We start from the raw sequence: 23,009 nt of genomic DNA, 5'->3' as shown, positions 1-23,009 counted from the left end.
ACAAATAATTCATTTTCACTTTAGGTGATTCACTATTCCATTGCTCCATGAACCACCCTCTTTACTTTAATGTTCATGAAACAGAAAATGTTCATACATAGCTGGAGGAGAAAGAATAGCTTTAGTCAAGAAATATGATTATGAAATAATGAAATCAACCATAGAGTCATGGGTAAATTCTATTACGGGAGTTCTCTCTCAGTCACCTAAATGATACAGCCAATCAAAAGCAAGGAAAAATGAATATCAACGTGAATCAAGTCTTAAATCTATCATCAGTTCTTTCTGGGCCCTTAGACCATTCACTTACGTTCTCAGGAACAAGATAACTCACATAATGTGTAGGTAACAAATAAGGCAGCATTCCAAAGCAACTTGGGTAAAAAAAAAAAACAAAACTCATCTCTAAGAACAATGGTTCTCATCCAGGTGAATGAATGGCTGATGTCCAGAGGTGTGGAAGGCAGAGTGTTCCCTCAAAACCAGAGTGATGTTGAGTCACACTAGGGCTTCAGAGGCTAATACATGGAACTCTGGAGAGAAAGACAGAGATGGAGAACTCCAGAGACCCCCAACCCCTGCCCTTTGAGAGTATCTGAAACTTCTCATGCTGTTTTCTTAGGGCAAAAGCAATTACCTGGCCTGTGGGGATCAAGCTAGTTATAACACTTTTAAAACTAGTGTCAATTAGAAATGATACTTAAAAATTAAAATTGTGCATAATAATGAGGTACCATGAACTGTTTCTGTGCAGGTTCACATCGGGTCCTATTCAGATTGAAATCATCTATGATTTCTCTATGATATCTTTCAAAGTCCTTTCTTTCTAGCTATTGAAATCTATCCAAGAAAGTGTGTGAGTGTTCATTTGTCCATATCCTCTAGTAAAGGGAGATTAGTGTCAGGACGGCTGCCTCGTATTGTGAAGTTGAGACTCATTGTTTTTATGTGACTAAGTGTGTTTGTGGGGTCCAGTGTGCCTAGTTGAGAGTAGGTAGAACAGTGATGACTCATGATGATAGACAATTGGAGTTAGGTGTCTTTTTTTTTTTTTTGTCAGTCCTGGGGCTTGAACTCAGGGTCTTGGTGCATGTAGACAAGCACTCTACTATTAGATCAAACTCCCGGCCCTAGGGTTTTTTTTTTAAATTATAGTTTTTTTTTAAGTAGGTGCACAAGGAAGTTAACCATTCAACAAATCAGATATGTATGAGAACAATGCATCTTGACCATTATCACCCATTTCATCATTCTCCTCTATTCTACCCAAGATAACTCTTCCCTTGAATTTTCTTAATCGTTACAGGATATGCATTGACTATTAGCATGGCCTTCACCCACCCACCTTTGTCCAGTCATTCCTTTGGTATTTAGGAGGCAATTGTAATTTTACACCATCAATTGATGATGCCACTTGTGAATTCTCCCAATCAGAAACAGATAGTATAGTATGACAGGAGAAAGCAGGTGAGGGGTTCACATTAGTGTTATACAACTACTTGCCTGACTACTGAGAATAGGGAGAGGTAAAAGAAAATGAAATGATTCTTTCACTTTTCTGGAAAACACAACTCTGAAATAGTCTCACTGAAATGAAATCAGTGCATTATTGGAGCCATTGTCTTGTCACAGTCTCAATCAAAAAGTTTACAACGCTTCCATTCTCCTGTAGCTGCAGATTTGTGGTGAGCTGACTTCAGACTTGATTCTACAATCACTTTGCCTACTCTAGTTTTGCCCATTCTAACATCTCCCTTTAATGAGGACTCATGGATCTGATTTTTAAAACACAGGGAAGATGAGTAGTATGTCTTAATCCCGCGACCTTAAGATCCTAATCTTTTTTCCTAGTCCCTTGGTGGTACCCAGAGGAACACTAAAAGATTTTAAAAGTTACCAGAGGGCTATGAGTGTGGCTTAGTGATACAGGAATCATGACGAATAGATAAAACGCTAGAAGCGGTGATGTGGATCACGTGGTAGAGACGTAGATCTGAGAAAGCCTGAATACAGTGCTCAGGCCCTGAGTTCAGGGCCCCAGATTGGCAAAAAAAAAAGTTACTACAAGAATTTCTGGGGTGACATCCTGCCAGCCATAGTGCAGTATGTGAATGGGATTTTGCAGCATTTTTAAATACTACCATAAATCCAAAATATTCTCAAACTAACCAAAACAATACTTTCAGCAGGAGAAGTTTTTACAGATGTGCAGAGGTGAACAAGAATTCCCTACTGTACATAGTTGAAGTTCTATGACACTGCTCCACAAATCACACAGCAAGACCATCTTCCATTCACATCCAAGGTTGTCGAAGCTTCCTGCTGCATGCTGATTGCTAATTATGAGTAGTGCCAAAGTCCTGTGATTAGGTTGTGTGTAATCCCTGAGGATCACAACTAAATGCCCAGATATGCTCTATTATACTAGCCAATCATCTGTACCTAATGTGTAATTATGACAAATTCTGCCATGAATGTGTAATGTGGAAACAAAACCTTTTCAGTTCATTGTAAAGTCTGAGTTCATGACATGATTTTAAACTATACCCAAATGAGACCACTAAGGAATATCATATTTAATTTCTACTATGATTTTCTATTTTTTTTGCCAGACCTGGGCTTGAGCTCAGGGTTTGAGCACTGTCCTTGGACTTTCTTAAGACTAGCACTCTACCACTTGAGCATCAGCATCACTTCCGGCTTTTTTTTTGCTATGTATGTGGGGTACCGAGGAATTGAACCTGGGTCTTCGTGCATGCTAGGCAAGCACTCTACCTCTAGGCCAAACTCCCGGCCCCTACTATGATTTTCTAAGCAATACTTATTTAATGGCACACTTGCCATTCTATTAGACCTAACTTGTAAGGAAATGTGCATGAGGGCTTATCTTAAGGTGAGATCTTTTTTTCCAGAAAATCACTGTGTCTACAATGAGCAGTAGGAATATTGAGAGAAGCTATAGGAGGAAACTTTCCTAAGAATAACATTATCTGTGTTTCTGGAAGTTTATGGTGTACTTTTCTAGCAGATTTCTAGAAAGTTTGTCTCACACAAGACATGCCATAATCATGAATGGCATGAGAGTCAATGCATTGATGCAACTGAAGCCAAAACTTTATGATGTATTCACTCATTTCACAAGTATGTATTGCAAAACCACTGTGAAAAACATCTGTCTGGGTAAAGTGGGTTAAGTCACTGAACACTCAGAGTTTAGAATTTACTTGGAAAGATGAGTAAGAAATGAATAGGAAATAAATAGTAGAGTGCTAGAGTAACAGTTCTGCAAAGACTCTGATGAATGAAGGGCATTTCTCACCTGGAAAATCAGGTAAAACCTTGCATAGTGTAGTTGGATTGTAACTATGAAATGATAATTCTTAATATTAGTTCATTATGGTTCTCCAGTGAAACATAATCAAGGGGAGGTACATAGCACAACAAAGCATTTTATTCTGGGTGTGGTCTCAGTAATTACAGAAGGCAGGAAGGTTCACAGCTTCCTAGCTAAAAGATGGTGTAATGCTTTCTCAGGTTTTCCAGCACCTGAGAATCAAAAGTGACTTATGATGAGTGTGCCTTATAACTAGAGCATCTGAACATCAGCACCTCTGACATCCAAGACAGAAAGAACATGGATGTCTCATTGACATGCTCTTTTTGTTCTGCCGAGGAGATTCTCTAAAGGACTCGATGATTTCCAGCACTATTGAGGAAAGTGCACCTTTAGGAATTCTGTTGATGCATATAGAAAATTTGGGGACAAAACTGTCATAGATACATAGTATCTTTTTTTTACAAGACTTTTTTGCTACATTTTTTTGTTCTGGATTTCCCTTAATTCAGGACAATTACCACATAAAAGTCACCTCAACAAAGAGCCAAAGTTCTTTTCATTTCATGAATGTGCTTCATTAATTGCTTGTCCTCATTAGATGCCTGCATGCACTCCTCTTATATACATTCACATTGACAGGCCATAGAAAAAAGTGTATAAAAATGAGGCGATACCATAATATAGTTTGTAAGGTTCTTTGCAAGGGACCTGAAATATCATAGCTCGTTTTAAATGAATTCTTATGTTTCTTGACAAAATGCTGCCACACCCCCAGGAAAATACATTATCACCGACAGTTAAAGCTCTACATTAAGGGTCTTAAACTCACTGTAGATTGAAAATGTGGCCTAGGGATACTTTTGAGGAGAAGATTCTGTTAGATATTAATCAGCAAAATGTGAGAGAAACCCGTCCAGGTATTGCAATTCCCATGAATCATTCAAATATACAAGGAGTCAAATACTCATTGTGAATTTGACCTTGGAAACCATTTTTGTCAGTGCATTCTTGACTTCCTTGTTCCTCAGACTGTAGACCACAGGGTTGAGCATGGGAATAATCATGGTGTAAAACACAGAGGAGATTTTGTCAGTGTCCATGGAATGGCTGGAAGTGGGCTGTAGGTACATAAAGATAAGAGTCCCATAGAAAATAGAGACCGCAGTGAAGTGAGAGGCACACGTATATATAGCCTTCTGATGTCCTGCCACCGAGCGCATCTTTAGGATGGTGCTGAAAATGACTGTGTAGGATATCAAGATGACTGTGAGAGCAAAAAAAGATATTGAAGCTGGCGAGATACAAAAGGACTAGATCATTGACGTGTCTGTCAGAGCAAGAAAGAACCATGACAGCCGGCAGATCACAGAAAAAATGATGAATCACATTGGACTCACAGAAGTTCAGACTGAAGGCATTCCCATTAAAAATGGAAGCACTCAGAAAACCAGCTATGTAGGAGCCTATGATCAGACACATACACACCTTGGTTGTCATGGTGGTGGTGTAATGGAGGGGCTTACACACGGCTGTGTAGCGATCTAAGGCCATTACGGCCAATAGGTAATTTTCCACAGTTGCAAAGTCTGAGAAGAAGAACACCTGAGTAGCACAAGCATTGTGGGAGATGACCTTGTCTGCAAAGAGGAGGCCAGCCATGACCTTGGGAGTGACAACTGAAGAGTAGCAAAAGTCCACCAGCGAGAGGTTTCCCAGGAAGAAGTACATGGGGGTGTGGAGACGAGAGTCCAGGAGAATCCCCAGGTTCCCAGCCACAGTGATGACATAGACGATGAGGAAGGTGACAAAGAGAGGAACTTGAAGATCTGGGTCACTGGTCAGTCCCAGCAGAATGAACTCAGTCACCTCTGTCCTGTTCTCCATCAACTTTATCTGAGAATCAATAAATTTTCAATGACAAAGAGAAATAGTGATAAAGATATCCAATTCATTTTTTGACACATAAGTGTAATATGTATTTCATCATTAATCACTTTTAAGTCATTCTATGTTTTAAGGAAATTCTGAGCTTCAGAACCAAATTCAATATACTACTCATATGCAGGTGGACATATTTACAAAATATGGCATTTCTAATAGATCTTGTATGCAATTTACATTTGTCATGCATTTCTAAATTTTATATAGATAATTTTGTTAAATATTTTTAAGAATTTATTAACATTGATTTTTACATCATATTTCAAATGATGTGTTTTAACAATGAAATATTCAAGAAGGGAATCTATACAATTACTGGCACTTAGTCATTAACTATTTTGATTAACTCATCCTATACAAATAACTATACAGATATTACTTCTTGTGACCTTGGTAAAATCCACTAATTGGTGCTTACCTCTCAGAAACTGATAAGCGCACTTTCATTGTAACTTCACAATGAAACAACATGATGCATTTGATCTAGACTTACTTTCTTTTAAGTTACAGAACAAAAAAGTTGGGCCAGGAGTTTGGCCTAGTGGTAAAGTTCTTGCCTAGCTTGCACAAAGACCCAGGTTCAATTCCTCGGTACCACATACTTAGAAAAAAGCCGGAAGTGGTACTGAGGCTCAAGTGGTAGAGCTCAAACCCACGACGGGCAAAAAAACAACAAAAACAAAAAAGCTGAACACGTTACTTATGCTTCAAACTGTATTAATTGGCAATTTTCTGTTTGGGATTTAAGCCATTCTGAGTAGCTTATAAGATGATGAATCTAAAGTTAATTAAAACACAATGAATTATCAGAGCTTACAATTCCTTATTTGGTCAAACAGCATTTACAGTTTCATACTGAATATAGAGTCTACGTGTTATTTTAATCTTCCTTATACATTTAGTTCCCATTGGTAATCAGGCAAATAAGCTAAAGTTTGGGAAATGGAATTGAGTATTTAATTCAATGATGAAAGTGCCCATAAATAACTAATTTCATTGTGCCCCTTTCTACAGTGTCTCAAATTGTCACCACTTGCACATCCATGCATGTTTACAAGGTTGTGGTCACCGCAGGCACTTCGGTCTGACGGGAGATGAGTTAAGCTCTTGGGTTATCATAAGATAGCGTATTTAGAGTTCATGTATTTAGAAAGTTGTGTGGTAGGGAAAAGTTCATTCTATGAATGTCATTCTCAGTCAGAATTCATTAAAAGATTTAGCAAATGTTGAATTTAGGTTACTGGGCATCAAACCATTTAATGTCTAGAAACCACAGTTCCTAATGTACCTCTCCTCAACACCATATTTTCAACTTCGACTATGAAACCATCTTTGAGACATTATTTTGAGAATGAAACAGATAATACATAAAAAAGATATTCTGGGTGTTAACCAAATCCTGCCAGTGTAAATGCTAGCTATCTACCATGTTGTTGTTATTAATTTGAGACATGGTCTCCATGTTGATTCAAACTCATGTCTGTTTTGTAGCCAAATTCCCAACTTTCCTTTCATCTCGTACTGATCATGTCTGGTAACTCTTATCTTTCTCTGACTCTTCTTGCTCCAAGCACATCTATGTTGCTTCCCTAAAAGTAATATGAGTTGTTGTTGCTTAAAAATTTTCTTTCTTGAACTCTGAATTATTTTAGTTTGGGATAAAGAATCTCTTGTGTTTACCATGGCCTTATTACTGCCTAAACGTGCCTGAGTCACACAGAACAGAATTTCAAACCCCTAATGTACAACAGACTCTGTAGATTCCATTTTGTCTAAAGTGCGATGATTTTGAAGTTTTTATTTTTAATCATTTTTTGTGTATCATCAACATTTCAAATTTCTTGCTTGCCTTGATGTCTGTGTAAGAATGTCCATTCCCAATTAATATTCCCTACAATTGTTCTTCTAAATCAAACAACCTCCCTTCAGAAGACTACTCCGTGAAGACATGTTTTCCAGAGATCTGCAGGTAGTTATCATGGATTTACTTATAAATTGTGTGTGTGTGTGTGTGTGTGTGTGTGTGTGAGTGTGAGTGTGTGATGAGATTTGATGTCCTAAAACCATATAGATTGTATGAAATATTCCATGCTTCACAAGATAAAAACACATTGGCCTGAGATGGAATAAAGGTGAAGAAATATTAAACCATTTAGGAATCTTTTGCCCTTTTAAAAGGTGAAAAAGAGGGCCACGAGTTTGGCCTAGTGGTAGAGTGCTGGCCTTGCATGTACAAAGATCTGGTAAGATTCCTCAGTACCATATACACAGAAAAAGCTGAAAGTGGTGCTGTTGCTCAAGTGGTGGAGCTCTAGCCTTGAGAAAACCCAAAGACAGTGTTCAGGCCCTGAGTTCAAGCCCAAGGACAGCAAAAAAGATGCAAAAATACTGGTCTGTACTTTTGTCTCAGTGTGTTTGTACTTTTTTTCTAAAAAAGATACAAATACAATCTTCCTTTTTTCTTACTTTCTGTGTGTATTTCCAGGAAAAGAAGAATGAGTGATCCTATGAATCATGACAATAAAATTTATATCCCAGACTCATCTCAATCTTCTTTTTAGAAGTATTTTGTGTACAAATAACTCATTTTCACTAAAGGTGATTCACTACTCTATTGCTCTATGAACCACCCTCTTTAATGTTTATGAACTAGAGAACGTTCATACTTGGCTAGAAGAGATAGGATACTCTAGTATGATTTTAGTATGATTCTGAAATAATAAAGTCAACTGTAGAATAATGGGTAAATTCTATTACAGGAGTTCTCACCAATCAAAAGCCAGGATCAATAAAATCATTTTTAAAGTGGCAAAAAAAGCAAAGATCATCATGGATCAAGTCTTAAATCTACAATTAGTTCTTTCTGTGCCCCCAGATGATTCACTTACCTTCTTGTATGTGAGATAACTCAGATACTGTGTAGGTGACTAACCAATAACACAGGCTGGCAAAATAATTAGAGAAGTGATTATCACTTCATAGTAAATCCCAGGGAGTGAATAGGATGATGCCCCATGGCATCCATTTCCACGAGCATAGAAATGAAACCTAGTATTTTGTAAAATGGATACAACTTAATAGCAAAAATTTCCGTCCATGTGATGTTTATCTTTGAATCTGTTTCATGATTATGATTAAAATACCATAAGCAAAATCCTCAAGGTAGAAAGAAAACTCATCTATAAAAACAATTGTTCTCATCCAGGTGAATGAATGGCTGATGTCCAGAGGTGTGGAAGGCAGAGTGTTCCCTCAAAACCAGAGTGATGTTGAGTCACACTAGGGTTTCAGAGGCTAGTACATGGAACTCTGGAGAGAAAGAAAGAGATGGAGAACTCCAGAGACCCCCACCCCTGCCCTTTGAGAGTATCTGAAACTTCCCATGCTGTTTTCTTAGGGCAAAAGCAATTACCTGGCCTATAGGGATCAAGCTAGTTATAATATTTTTAAAACCAGTGTCAATTAGAAATGATACTTAAAAAGACATTAAAATTGTGCATAATAATGAGGTACACACAGGGAAGACCCCACATAGGTCTTATTATTCTTGATATCTTTAAGACCCTATTCATACCTTGCTAGTGCCTCTGGCCTACCCAAAGGAGCGCAGAATAATTTCAAAAGTTACCAGAGGCCTGGAAGTGTGGCCTAGTGGTAGAGTGTTGGCCTAGCGTGTGCTAAGGTTCAATATCTCCACACCACATAAGCAGAAAATGCCAAAATGGGTGGTGTGGCTCAAGTGATACAGCCCCAGCTTTGAGAAAGTCCAAGGACAGTGCTCAGGCCCTGAGTTCAGGCACCAGGACTGGCAAAAAAAAGTTTAGTACAAGAAACTTTTGAGTGACATACTGCCAGCTATAGTGCAATATATCAGTGGCATTTTGTAGCATGTTAAAATACTTCCATAAATAATTAACATCATGAAAAATGCAATCCTGCCAAGAGCTATCTACAAATTCAATGTAATACCCATCAATAGCCCAATGTCATTATTTAATGAAATAGAGGAAGTAATCCAAAAATTCATGTGGAATAATAAAAGACCCAGTATAGCAAAAATAATCCTTAGCAGAAAGAACAGCGCACGAGGAAGATCAATACCAAACTTCAGAATCTGTTACAGAGCTATAGCAATCAAAACAGCTTGGTAGTGGCACTAGTATAGGCCTGAGAACCAGTGGAATAGAACTGAAGACACAGAAATCAATCCACAGACCTATGGTTACCGAATCTTTGATAAGGGAGCCAAAAAGATAGCATGGAAGAAAGATAGCCTCTTCAACAAATGGTGCTGGCAGAATTGGCTAAGCACCTGTGGAAAACTAAAGCCTTATCCATATATATCACCATGCATCAGAATTAATTCCAAATGGACCAGACCCTGTTGTAAAAGCAGATAGAGTGAAAACTTTACAGGAAGGAATAGGAGATATACTATGTCTCCTTGGCACAGGCCAAAACTTTCTTAATAAAAGCCCAGAAACACAGCAAATCAAGGAAAGTTTGGAAAATGGGACTGCATTAAACTGCAGAGCTTCTGTATGGGAAAGGACATAGCTAGTAAGTTAAATTGAAATCCCACAGAACGGAAGAAGATCTTCACTGGCATACAACACACAAGGGCCTCATATCTAAAATATTCCCACAGCTCAAAAAATTGAATCTACTGAAAACAAATGGAAGACTAAAGTCTTAAAGAGACTTTTCTGAAAAGGAAAAAAGAATGGCCTATAGAGACATGAAGAAATTCTCAACAGCTCTGGCTATAGAAGAAATGCAAATCAAAACAGTTTTGAGATTTCGCCTCACTCTAGTTAGAATGACCATGATCAAAAAATCTAATAAGAGCAGATGCTGGCGGGGATGTGAGGGATCACTACTACACTGTTGGTGGGAGTGTAAATTTGTTCAACCACTGTGGAAAGCACTATGGCAGTTCCTCAAAAGACTAAACATAGAGCTCCCCTATGACCCAGCAATTCCACTACTTGGCATTTATCCAAACGTCCACAAACAAGGACATACTCAACTTACTAGCATAATGATGTTCATTGAAGCATTATTTACCATAGCTAAGTTATGGAATCAATCCAGATGCCCCTCAGTAGATGAATGGATCAACAAGATGTGGTATTTATACACAATGGAATTCTATGCTGCCATTAGAAAGAATGACATCACCCCATTCATAATGAATGAAAAGACTTGGGGAAAAAAATTGTATTAAGTGATGTAACCCAGACCCAAAGAAACATAGGTTCCATGGTTTCCCTCATTTGTAATAATTAACATACATCAAACATTCTCCTATCACAGGATCACAATAGCTCAAACTGTATATACATACGGTCATACAGGATGAGACTAAAGGAAATGAACTCCTGGATATGGAAACAAGAGTTTTATCTTTGTGATTGTTGTTCTTAATATACAATGCAGTTATTTCTTTTCTGTCTTATTCCCCTTTATGGTTAATCGTGTGTATCTGATTTTTTACCTGGTATATTGTATATATTTTTATTTCTTTGTTTGAAATAGGAAAGGGAAGGGGGAAAACAAGATGACTGGTAGGGGATGAGGAAAAGGAAAGGGGGACATAAACATGAGAAGGGGTATCAATGTTCAGAAAGGGATATCAATGTTTGAGAAGTAATGTACCCACTACCTGATGAATGCAACTTTAACCCATCTATACATTATCTTCACAATAAAATACAATAACAATAAAGTACTTCCATAAATCCAAAATATTCTCAAACTAACCAAAATAATAGCGACAAATACTTTCAGCAGGAGAAATTTTTACAGAAATGCAGAAGTGAACAAGAATTCTCCACTGTACATAGTTGCAGTTCTATGACACTGCTCCACAAATCACACAGCAAGACCATCTTCCATTCACGCCCAAGGATGTCAAAGCCTTCTGCTGCATGCTGATTGCTAATTATGAGTAGTGCCAAAGTCCTGTGGTTAGGTTGTGTGTAATCCCTGAGGATCATAGCTAAATGCCTAGATATGCTCTGTTATACTAGCCAATCATCTGTACCTGATGTGTAATTATGACAAATACTGCCATGAATGTGTAATGTGGAAACAAAACCTTTTCAGTTCATTGTAAAGTCTGAGTTCATGACATGATTTTAAACTATACCCAAATGCGACCACTAAGGAATATCATATTTAATTTCTACTATGATTTTCTAAGCAATACTTATTTAATGGCACACTTGCCATTCTATTAGACCTAACTTGTAAGGAAATGTGCCTGAGGACTTATCTTAAGGTGAGATCTTTTTTTCCAGAAAATCACTGTGTCTACATTGAGCAGTAGGAATATTGAGAGAAGCTACAGGAGGAAACTTTCCAAAGAATAACATTATCTGTGTTTCTGGAAGTTTATGGTGTACTTTTCTAGCAGATTTCTAGAAAGTTTGTCTCACACAAGACATGCCATAATCATGAATGGCATGAGAGTCAATGCATTGATGCAACTGAAGCCAAAACTTTATGATGTATTCACTCATTTCACAAGTATGTATTGCAAAACTACTGTGAAAAATATCTGTCTGGGTAAAGTGGGTTAAGTCACTGAACACTCAGTGTTTAGAATTTACTTTGAAAGATGAGTAAGAAATGAATAGGAAATAAATAGTAGAGTGCTAGAGTAACAGTTCTGCAAAGACTCTGATGAATGAAGGGCATTTCTTCCCTGGAAAATCAGGTAAACCTTGCATAGTGTAGTTGGATTGTAACTATGAAATGATAATTCTTAATATTAGTTCATTAGGGTTCTCCAATGAAACATAATCAAGGGGAGGTACATAGCACAGCAAAGCAGATTATTCTGGGTGTGGGTCTCAGTAATTACAGAAGGCAGAAAGGTTCACAGCTTCCTAATGCTTTCTCAGGTTTTCCAGCACCTGAGAATCAAAGTGACTTATGATGAGTGTGCCTTATAACCAGAGCATCTGAACATCAGCACCTCTGACATCCAAGACAGAAAGAACATGGATGTCTCATTGACATGCTCTTTTTGTTCTGCCAACGAGATTCTCTAAAGGACTGAATGATTTCCAGCTCTACTGAGGAAAATAGATCTTTAGGAATTCTGCTGGTTCATATAAAAGAGTTGGAGACAAAATTGTCACAGATACATAGTATTTTTTTTGGCAGTCCTGGGCTTGGGCTCAGGGCCTGAGCACAGTCTTTGGGATTTTTCTCAAGGCTAGAGCTCTACCACTTGAGCCACAGCACCACTTCTGCCTTTTTTTTTTAATGTATGTGGTATCGAGTAATCGAACCCAGGTCTTCATGCGTGCTAGGCAATCACTCTACCACTAGGCCATACTCCCAGCCCCATAGGATCTTTTTTTTTTTACTAGAATTTTTTACTAACTTATTTTGTCTGAATATCCCTTAGTTCAGGCCAATTACCACATAAAAGTCACCTCAACAAAGAGCCAAAGTTCTTTTCATTTCATGAATGTGCTTCATTAATTGCTTGTCCTCATTAGATGCCTGCATGCACTCCTGTTATATACATTTACATTGACAGGCCATAGGAAAAAAGTGTAAAAAAATGAGGCGATACCATAATATAGTTTGTAAGGGTTTATTGCAAAAGGACCGAAAATATCATAGCTCGTTTCAAATAAACTCTTACGTTTCTTGACAAAATGCTGCCATCACTCCCCCAGGAAAACAGATTATCAGATAGGTAAAGGTATAAGTTAAGGATCTTGAACTCAGTGTATATTGAAACTATTGCCTAAGGATACTTTTGAGGAGACTACTCAGTTAGATATTGCTCCTCTAAATATGGGAGGAAGCCATCCGGGTACTGCATTTCCCATAAATAAAGGTAAAATTCACAGGAAAAATTTGACCTTGGAAACCATTTTTGTCAGTGCATTCTTGACCTCCTTGTTCCTCAGACTGTAGACCACAGGGTTGAGCATGGGAATAATCATGGTGTAAAACACAGAGGAGATTTTGTCAGTGTCCATGGAATGGCTGGAATTGGGCTGTAGGTACATAAAGATAAGAGTCCCATAGAAAATAGAGACCGCAGTGAAGTGAGAGGCACACGTATATATAGCCTTCTGATGTCCTGCCACCGAGCGCATCTTTAGGATGGTGCTGAAAATGACTGTGTAGGATATCAAGATGACTGTGAGAGCAAAAAAGATATTGAAGCTGGCGAGATACAAAAGGACTAGATCATTGACGTGTCTGTCAGAGCAAGAAAGAACCATGACAGCCGGCAGATCACAGAAAAAATGATGAATCACATTGGACTCACAGAAGTTCAGACTGAAGGCATTCCCATTAAAAATGGAAGCACTCAGAAAACCAGCTATGTAGGAGCCTATGATCAGACACATACACACCTTGGTTGTCATGGTGGTGGTGTAATGGAGGGGCTTACACACGGCTGTGTAGCGATCTAAGGCCATTATGGCCAATAGATAATTTTCCACAGTAGCGAAGCCTGAGAAGAAGAACACCTGAGTAGCACAAGCATTGTGGGAGATGACCTTGTCTGCGAAGAGGAGGCCAGCCATGACCTTGGGAGTGACAGCTGAAGAATAGCAAAAGTCCACCAGCGAGAGGTTTCCCAGAAAGAAATACATGGGGGTGTGGAGACGAGAGTCCAGGAGAATCAGAAGGACCATCCCCAGGTTCCCAGCCACAGTGATGACATAGACGATGAGGAAGGTGACAAAGAGAGGAACTTGAAGATCTGGGTCACTGGTCAGTCCCAGCAGAATGAACTCAGTCACCTCTGTCCTGTTTTCCATCAGGGTTTCCTGAGAATTTTTAAGAATCCTTCCACTCTGAGAAGGAAAAAAGAGGAACAGGATGATAAAGAGTGAAATTGTAAACTGCCGATATGTATTTTGTTCCACAATGGCAATAATTTACTGTTGTGATTTCCCCAGAAATGGATACATGGCTTGAAAAGCTAATTTTTCTGTCTTGATTGGAGTTGTGTTTTTCATACTCTTGAATAACCTGACTCTTACCAGATCATCTATTCACTTTAAAATGTTAGGTGCATGAGAGAAAGATTACTAAATGGACAAGCATGACACCTGGAGTCAAATATATCTGCCAATTCCAAGTTGCTCACAAAATGAGCTGTAGACAATGTTTCATCTGTTTATCGTTTCCTCTCAAGGAATATGAGTTTCATTAGTTCAGCTTTCATCTAACGTATTAAACATAACAGTCTGACCAGTTTTCATATTCACACTATTATTATATTTTGTCTCAGATTTATGGCTATCACGAACTCATACTGTGGTCTTGTGATCTCAATTAAGCTGAGGTTGTACTGAATTTTACTTTTAGTTTACAATTAATTGCTTACAATTACTTGTTCAATTACTATGCATGGGATAGCACAGCAAACAGAATGCTTATTAGCTACTCATTTTATCAAGTTATTTTATGCTTGCCGCTCATGAGTGTGGAAAGAAACAAAGAAGCAAGCAAAAGCCCATAATAGTGAAGCTAAACTTTCAAACACTTGCAAGATTCAACATAAATTAATAATTTCTGAATGGCAGTTCAACTTTCTCCTCACATTCCCATGCTTATCGTGTTTACAGATATAGTATTGCTCTAAGCACGTTGCATGTGAGATGAATATCATCAATGAGAAGAACTTCTGAGTGAGAATGCATGAACAGATATACTGGAAAACAGAAATACAGAAAGCATAAGTTTATGGAAGCAGCGTCAGAACCATCACTAACCTGTTAGCATAACCACTGTTCACTGATCCTATGCTAATTCCCCTGAGCAAGACATTTTCATCTGCAAAATGGAAACAGTCAAGAGAACTTTTGTGCTTGGACTAAAGTAGATTCCCTTCAATGGTGGTTTTGAGGTGGGTGAGTTTGAGATGTGCAACTCTGTGTTCTGACTCCTGGGAAATAACTGCAGCTGATGTAGTTTCATGGGAATGAGTCATCCCCAAATGCTTCCTTGAAACCCATAATTCAGGCTGAGTTAGACAGGCCTCTGTTTTTGTTAATCTAATTCTTTCTTTACTGTCACGCCATAGCCTCACCCCAAATATCAAGTGTTAAGCATTGCTGGCTTGTTGGCTGTCCTTCACCCACACATCTGTTAGTGGCCGCAAGTTTCATGTCATAAAAGTACTTTTCACATGAATCACTAAAGTTCTTAGGAATGATTTTTTTATTCCAGACTAAGCTCATCATTTTAGAAGTATTTGAGAATATCTCTTTCTAGTTGTAAATAACGCGTGCATTTTCTGTACTATAGAAGCTTACCTGTTTTCTCATAGAGAAAAAAAGCGTTCAGTCCAGAATGATCAGTCTGAAATAATAAGAAGCAGTCATGAAATAATGCCTAAATTCTATCAGAACAGTTTCCTTTTGGTCAGTAGTCAAAAAATTTCCACTTTTGTAAGGTAGGGAACTATGAGGGAAAGGATATCAGCCAGAATCAAATTCTGAATGTAACTTCTTTATCCTTGGAAGAATCATATAGCATCTTTATAAATAAGAAAAAGACCAGAGGGGAATCCAATGTATAACCTGCAAAATGAAGAAGAGTGAGACAGTGGGGGGGAGGGGAGGAATGGGTGAGAATGTTGCAAAACGTAACTTTTCTCAAGATATGTAGTATTCATCAACCATTTTGTTAAATGGCAACTCTTTTATATAACTACTTAAAGTTAATGCTAAACTAAATGAAATTTTAAAAATGACTTCTCTAACATAATTCACAGACTGTGTCTGTAAATGACAAATAAGTAAGGTTATGAAGTGTTTCCTAAATAGTTTACCATTTTAAAGTTAATGGATATAATTTCTACCTTCATCTTCTCCAATCATGCTTGTAGTTTCAAAGCAACTCTTCAGGTCAGAAGAAAGCCTGCATGTGCTAACACAGGATGCCATTCAACGAACATATGATATCAATTTGTGCTTGGCATGCGATGTGCACCTTGAAAACCAGCTGCATTTTGCACCTTAATGGGATTGCAGAGGTTAATATAGGGTAGTCTGGAGAGAATTAACAGAGACTTGAGGGGCTCTGGAGATTTCTCCTGTGAGAATACCTAATATGCCTCACTCTGCTTTCCTAGGGGAATGAAATAAATAACCTACCTCTAGGAAACAAGAAAGTTTCTACTTTTTAGGTATTAGCCACTAAATGAAACACTAAATTTCAACCTAGCTTACATTACTGCTTTGCAATGTTTTCCTACAGATATACAGCAGTGTTCCGATTAGGTTGGCTTTTGTTCCTTTATTGGTTAAACACTTGGTATTTGTTAAAATTTATGTCATGTTCTGAAATATGATCTGTTTTGAAGCCAGTTCCACTTACAGATACATAGATAGATACATAGATAGATAGATGCATTCATTCATACATACATACATACATACATACATACATACATACATACAGATACATAGATGGATAGATGATAGATTGAATAGACAGATAGAATTGAATTTTGTGTTTTGATTTGATATCATTTGTCAAATTCATATATGACCTTCTTTTTTTTTCTGCATGCGATCTCCTGTCTTCCTCTGTAACCTTTTCAAGTCCCTATGTCCACGACGGATGGCCTTTAATTCTGTCTCTCATCTGATTATCTGACTAGGATATCCAAAATGGTGGTAAATGGTAATGATGAGATTCTTTGTCATGTTCCAGACATTAAAAGACAATTCTCAGCTTTTCTCCATCCAGAGCACCGTTAGCTAGTGGCCTTTTTCTAGGTGACCTTTATTGTGTTTAGCTGTGATCGTTCTACATTGAATTTCTTCAGTAATTTTAATTGTGAGGGGCAACTGAACTTCACTTTAGGCAAGAAGCAGATGGGGTTTGTTCTTTTTCTTTTTTTTCATATATTTTTATTGTAATTAATAGAAGGGTTATATGATATTTGCCAGATAGATGGTACATTAATTCCCATACATTGATACCCTTTCACATGTCATGGGTTTGTTCTTTTTCATGTGCTGTGTTTGACTTATACACACATACACTCACATATATATATATATGTATATATATATATATTTGTATATGTATACAGGAAAACTTCTACTGCTAGGATAATTGTTCCCACTTAATCATGTTAGATGATCATGATATTTCTACTACTGAATCTGATTTACTAGTATTTTGTTGAGGAGTTTTTCATCCAAGGCCACCAAAAATAATGATCTGTGGCTGGTTTTTTTTTAAACATTTCTTCTGTTGTGTCATTATTTGGGTTTTGTTATTAGAGTAATTCTGACACATAGGATGTGTTTGACAGAGTCAATTCTTCATCTATATTTCTGAATAAAATAAGGAAATCTAGTTTTACTTCTGCTTTAAATATTTTCAGATTATCTTAGTGCATAATCTAATGAAAGGCTCCATGACCAGGAAACATTTGAACAAATGTATGACTAGGTCAAGAGCATTCCTTGTGAGGAACAGCAAGTTCAAAGGCACTGAGGCATGAGTATGGTTTGAGTTGTAAAGAAATATTACAGATGCTGATGGGAATAAAGCCAATGAAAAATTAAGGACACGCTGATAGATAATCCAATTCAACTGAAGTGAAAAGCCAATTGGCATCTGTAATATCAAGGCATTTGCAAAGAAAACATGTATTCTTTCTTTCTACATATAGAATTAAATACTCTAAAAATGGTAGCAATATACACCAATAGAGTAAACAAACTGTCCCTACTCCATTTACCTGGTGATCTAGCTATTTAATGAGCTTGGAAACGTGAACGTGTGTATGTCAGCATTATCAGTGTCTCTGAGAATCAGAGGACATCCACAGGATGTGCTGGATTCCGGTATCCTTCATTAAAACATTAAAATGTGGATAGAAGACCCGCATGCATTCCTTTAAATGTTCATCATGTTTTGTTCTCAAATTACAAGTCAGAACATAAGAAAAAGAACTAGATTACATATTGCAGAAGTCTAGTACCAAGCCTAAATATCAAATTACTTTAGTGCATTAGTTCATTGTGCCAAGGTCTCCAATGCAAAAGAATCTGAAAGATGTGCACAAGAGGGATTTATGATGGGGATGGGATCTGACCACCTGACTACAGAAGCCAGAGAACACCATGATGTTTTTTGTTTGTTTTTTTCATATATTTTTATTGTAGTTAATAGAAGGGTTACATGATATTTGCCAGATAGAAGGTGCATTAATTCACATACATTGATACCCTTTCACATAACACCATGATGCTTTATCTTCAAGATGGATAACCATGAATACAGGAAGAGTAGTTTCTTCTGCAGTCAAAGGCTTTATTATCATGGAGAGCAGGTGTGACTTTTTGTAAGTCTTGGAGAGCCAGTGCTTGAAAGCCAAGAACTCTGACATCCATGACAGAGGGAAGATGGACCCGAGGGTGGAGATTTCCTCTTTCTTCAACTTTCTGTGCTCCTCAGTGGCAATGTTCACACAGATATGGCAAAATCCTCATCAATATTTCTACTCATTCAAGTACATTTTGGACACATTCTCAGAGCCATACACACATATTTTAATGGAAATCTTAGTACATCTTTCTTTTGCCAGTCCTGGGGCTTGAACTCAGGGCCTGAGCACAGTCCTTGGGCCTTCCTCAAGGCTAGCACTCTGCCACTTGAGCCCACAGCATTGCTTCCAGCTTTTACTGCTTATGTGATACTGTGGAATTGAACCCAGGGCTTTGTGTATGCAAGGCACTCTACTACTAATCACACTCCCAGCCAAATCTTGGTATATCTTAACCTAATCAAGTTAAAACCTAACAATAACTACTGTCTTCCCAGGACATGTGCCCACACAGCGAAGGCATTGAGCATCCCAAAAGATAATTTTTACCATACAAAGCATTTTACCTTGAAAAATGTCTTTGTGAATGCACATTTGACCTCCTTGTTCCTCAGGCTGTACACCACAGGGTTGAGCATGGGAATAACCATAGTGTAAAACACAGATGAGATTTTGTCAGTGTCCATGGAGTGCCTGGAGCTGGGCTGTAGGTACATGAAGATGCCTGACCCATAGAAGATGGAGACTGCAGTAAAATGGGAGGCGCAGGTAGACACAGCCTTCTGATGTCCTACATCTGAGTGCATCTTTAGGATAGTAGTAAAAATGAGTGTATACGATATTAAGATAACTACTACTGACAAAAATATATTGAAACTGGCCACAGAAATAAAAACCAAATCACTGACATGTCTATCTGAGCAAGATACAAACATAACTGCTGGAATATCACAGAAAAAATGATGGACCACATTTGTCTTGGAGAAAGAGAGACTGAAGGCATTGCCCGTGTAAACTGCAGCACTCAGGAAACCACCAACATAGCAGCTTATGAGCAGACATGCACACACACTGGCTGTCATGGTGGTGGTGTAATGGAGGGGCTTACACACTGCTGCATAGCGATCAAAGGCCATGGAGGCCAAGAGGAAGTTTTCCACAGAAACAAAGGCTGTGAAGAAAAACATCTGTGTGGCACAAAGATTGAAGGTCATGATTTTGTCTCCTCTGAGTAACCCCGCCATGACTTTAGGAGTGACAGCTGAAGAGTAACAAAAATCCACCAGAGAGAGATTACCAAGAAAAATGTACATGGGGGTGTGGAGACGAGAGTCCAGGAGAATCAGCAGGACCATCCCCAGGTTCCCAGCCAGGGTGACGATGTAGATGAAGAGGAAGGTGACAAAGAGCGGGATCTGCAGGGCTGGGTCGCTGGTCAGTCCCAGGAGGACGAACTGTGTGACAGCTGTGCGGTTCTCCATCCTTGTGACCTGGGAAGCACTATGTGTTCCACGTCCATAGAGGGGGAAGAGAAGCAGGATGATAAATATTGGAAAGTGGGCATACAACGGTGCTTTAGCAACATTTTGTAATGAAATTCCCTAAGAAACTTATGGGCTTGGAGAACCAATTAGTTTCCTTAATTTTTCACAGGGTTACGAACTGCTGAATCTGGAAACTCTTAATGAATAATCTAATTGAAATGTATATATGTGTGTGTGTGTGTGTGTAATAAAATATGGAAAATTTCATTTTTTTCATGTAACCAACTGATTTGGTTGACTCTATCTTTCAACTCTCTTCTCAGGAACTCAATAAAATCCATGTGCCTGTATGGAAGGAGCCATGATGGATGTTCTAAATGTATATTCATTGTTTCTTCTCAATAACAGGACTTTGATTGGTTGTTACAATTATGTATTTTAAAAGCACAAGAGAAGAACTAATTAGTCCACATTTACACAATATAATTACGCCTTGATCCTGGGCTCATGCCAACCTTTAACTCACACTGAGTGATTTGTCAGTCTAATGCCCTATCAATCCCAGTTATCACAGTATCATGGAGAGCCGCTTCATATAGAGTTGTCTTAACCCCTCTGTACACTACCCCGACTATAAAAGAAAAGAAAGAAACTATCAAACAAAAACTTCAAATGATGAAAGCCTTTTCTCTGCATTCTCATGCTTATTACCAACACAGCTATACCTGTTGCTAGTAAACTGTAAGCTTTACATCTGGAATCACAAGACACAGTTTTGTGCATGGTGGATACAGGAATTTGGAAGTAAGTTCCTCCTACAGAAGCAATTTTGAATGAGGGCACATAATCAGATGTAGCTCACACAGAGCTTAAGTTTCTAGATGAGGTGAGTAACAACGCCAACATTTGCTGCCTATTTCACCACTGGTCACTGGTCCTAAACAGCTACCGAGGTACATCGTACACCAGGCTGCAAAATGAAGACTGTAGGGGAACTTACTCTAATGTCTCACTGTGCTAAATACACAGGACACACAGACAAGGTAAAACACCATGTGCCAAGCACAGCTGATGGTGGCAGCTACCACGCGATTGAGAGGGCAGGCAGGCAATCCTCGCAGGCTGGTGTGACTCCAGCGCATGCGGTGATTTCGAAGTCTTCAGTCATCTCCCCTTGAGTCCCCTGTGAGCTGCACTGCGGGTACCGAGACCGTCTGTGCTGCTCCATTTTCAGTTTATGCGACTCCAAAGGTTTGCTGGGTCCCCTGCAATTCCATGTGCACCATTTTGTAAAAGTGTCTTCTCTAAAATCTCGACTGGAATCTGTCCATCTCATTCTTTCCCTCACTAACATTGTATTCTATCGAAGTCACAAAGACAAGCGTCTAAAATTAACCATTTTTTCAGTATCTTTTAAAAAATTTAATTGTCAAGGTGATATACAGAAGGGTGACCTTTACATATGGAAGGTAGGGAGTACATTTCTCATCCAACAATGTTACCTCTCCTCACGTTTTTCTCCCACTTTTCCTCCCCCCACCCCCCACCCGCAGTTGTAAAGCTCATTTCCAACATATTGTCTGGTGAGTATCTGTTGCATTAGTTCACTCTGTGCCCTTTGTCTCACCATTTTGTTGTTTCCACTTCCCTTCCCTAATTCAGATAAACGTTTGCGCAATACACAGGGTGCCAAAATGAAGTACAGTGATCCTTGAGCAGTGTACGAAGGAGTTTTATGAATACAGTGCATCTTGACCAGTATCATCCCTTTCCCGATTTTCCTCATTTCTACCCTCCCCATCCCAACCCTCAATTTGCTCAATTTTGTAGGATGCACATGGAATTTTTGACTGTATCCTCCCTTCCCCCATCTCTTTTCATTTGTCTACACCACCCCCCTTGATCCCAGCCCTTATTTCAAGTACCTGTTTCTTGGTGTTTATTTTTGGATGTGAATTAGCCTTACTAAGATATTGCATCATTTGAGTTCTTCCCTTAATCTACTAGATTTCAGTTAATAAAACTATGTATTTTTGGATACCATAACAAAGCAATTATGTACAAATTTTACAATCATTCCAGGTTGCACATGTGAGAGAAGACATGCACTGTTTGTCTCTCTGGACCTGATGTATTTCATTTACCATGATTTTACCCATCTTAAAGGCTGTCTTTAGCTCACAAAAATGTGATAGATGGAGAGTTCTACTTTGCATATATTTTATTTGAAGCTCTTTCTCCACAGTAAGAGTATGTATAATTTATGTTTTGCTTGAAAGCTTTGGAAGGATACCTGCTCTATACTATTTATCCTTACTACAGCTCCTAAGTACTTGGCAACTTCATGTGCCTGTCTCTGAAAAGTTTACACTGGCCAACTCTCACAAAAGAGGTCAGTGTTACAATGTGTGTGGTCAACAGAAAGGGAATTATATACAAGTGTGTGTGTGTGTGTGTGTATGTGTGTGTGTGTGTGTGTGTGAGAGAGAGAGAGAGAGAGAGAGAGAGAGAGAGAGAGAGAGAGAGAACGTGAAATATGGAATTTTAAAATTCTTACTCTATCAATAAGGAAACTGAAGAGCCAAGAATCTGGGTGATGCTATAAATAAAGATTTTCAAAAGTATGAGAGACGTAAGATTCAAGAGTTAAATCCATCTTCCAAGTTTAATACATAGGAATGAGTAGTATGTACCTGAATCAGTAGGCAATTTTGAAGTTAGACTTTTGTTTTTTTTAAAAAAAAAGAATAAACAGGAAATGATGGGAAAGGATTAAAAGGCAGTTCAGAGAATATGAATTAATTTAAAGTTATTTTTCAGTTTGAAGAATGATTTAATTTTTCAGAGCTTTTGTTGCATATACTTATTAATTCAAAATGCAACAAAATATTTAATGAATATAATCACT

At 38.2% G+C, this 23,009-nt stretch overlaps 2 protein-coding genes and 1 pseudogene across 2 annotated transcripts; all 3 read right to left on the bottom strand.

The window, feature by feature from the left end:
* Positions 1 to 4,293: 4,293 nt before the first annotated feature.
* Positions 4,294 to 5,233, bottom strand: LOC150052591 (olfactory receptor 5B3-like; annotated as a pseudogene).
* A 7,913-nt stretch (positions 5,234 to 13,146) lies between these two features.
* On the bottom strand, positions 13,147 to 14,091 carry LOC150052590 (olfactory receptor 5B3-like). The gene has a single exon (XM_090348724.1). The coding sequence runs from the start codon at positions 14,077 to 14,079 to the stop codon at positions 13,147 to 13,149; it is 933 nt and encodes a 310-aa protein (XP_090204850.1). The 5' UTR covers positions 14,080 to 14,091.
* A 5,071-nt stretch (positions 14,092 to 19,162) lies between these two features.
* Positions 19,163 to 20,098, bottom strand: LOC150052589 (olfactory receptor 5B2-like). Its single transcript, XM_090349163.1, has one exon. The coding sequence runs from the start codon at positions 20,096 to 20,098 to the stop codon at positions 19,163 to 19,165; it is 936 nt and encodes a 311-aa protein (XP_090205289.1).
* Between the last annotated feature and the right edge of the window lie 2,911 nt (positions 20,099 to 23,009).

This window comes from Megascapheus bottae, chromosome 16 (assembly GCF_031878675.1).
Source record: "Megascapheus bottae isolate mThoBot1 chromosome 16, mThoBot2.hap1, whole genome shotgun sequence".
NCBI lineage: Eukaryota > Metazoa > Chordata > Mammalia > Rodentia > Geomyidae > Megascapheus > Megascapheus bottae.
Note: the sequence above shows the minus strand (reverse complement) of the source record. Positions and strands in the feature narration are given on the sequence as shown.

Excerpts from the sequence above, each read along its gene's own strand:
- LOC150052590 (XM_090348724.1), bottom strand. The coding sequence starts at position 14,079 with ATGGAAAACAGGACAGAGGTGACTGAGTTCATTCTGCTGGGACTGACC.
- LOC150052589 (XM_090349163.1), bottom strand. The coding sequence starts at position 20,098 with ATGGAGAACCGCACAGCTGTCACACAGTTCGTCCTCCTGGGACTGACC.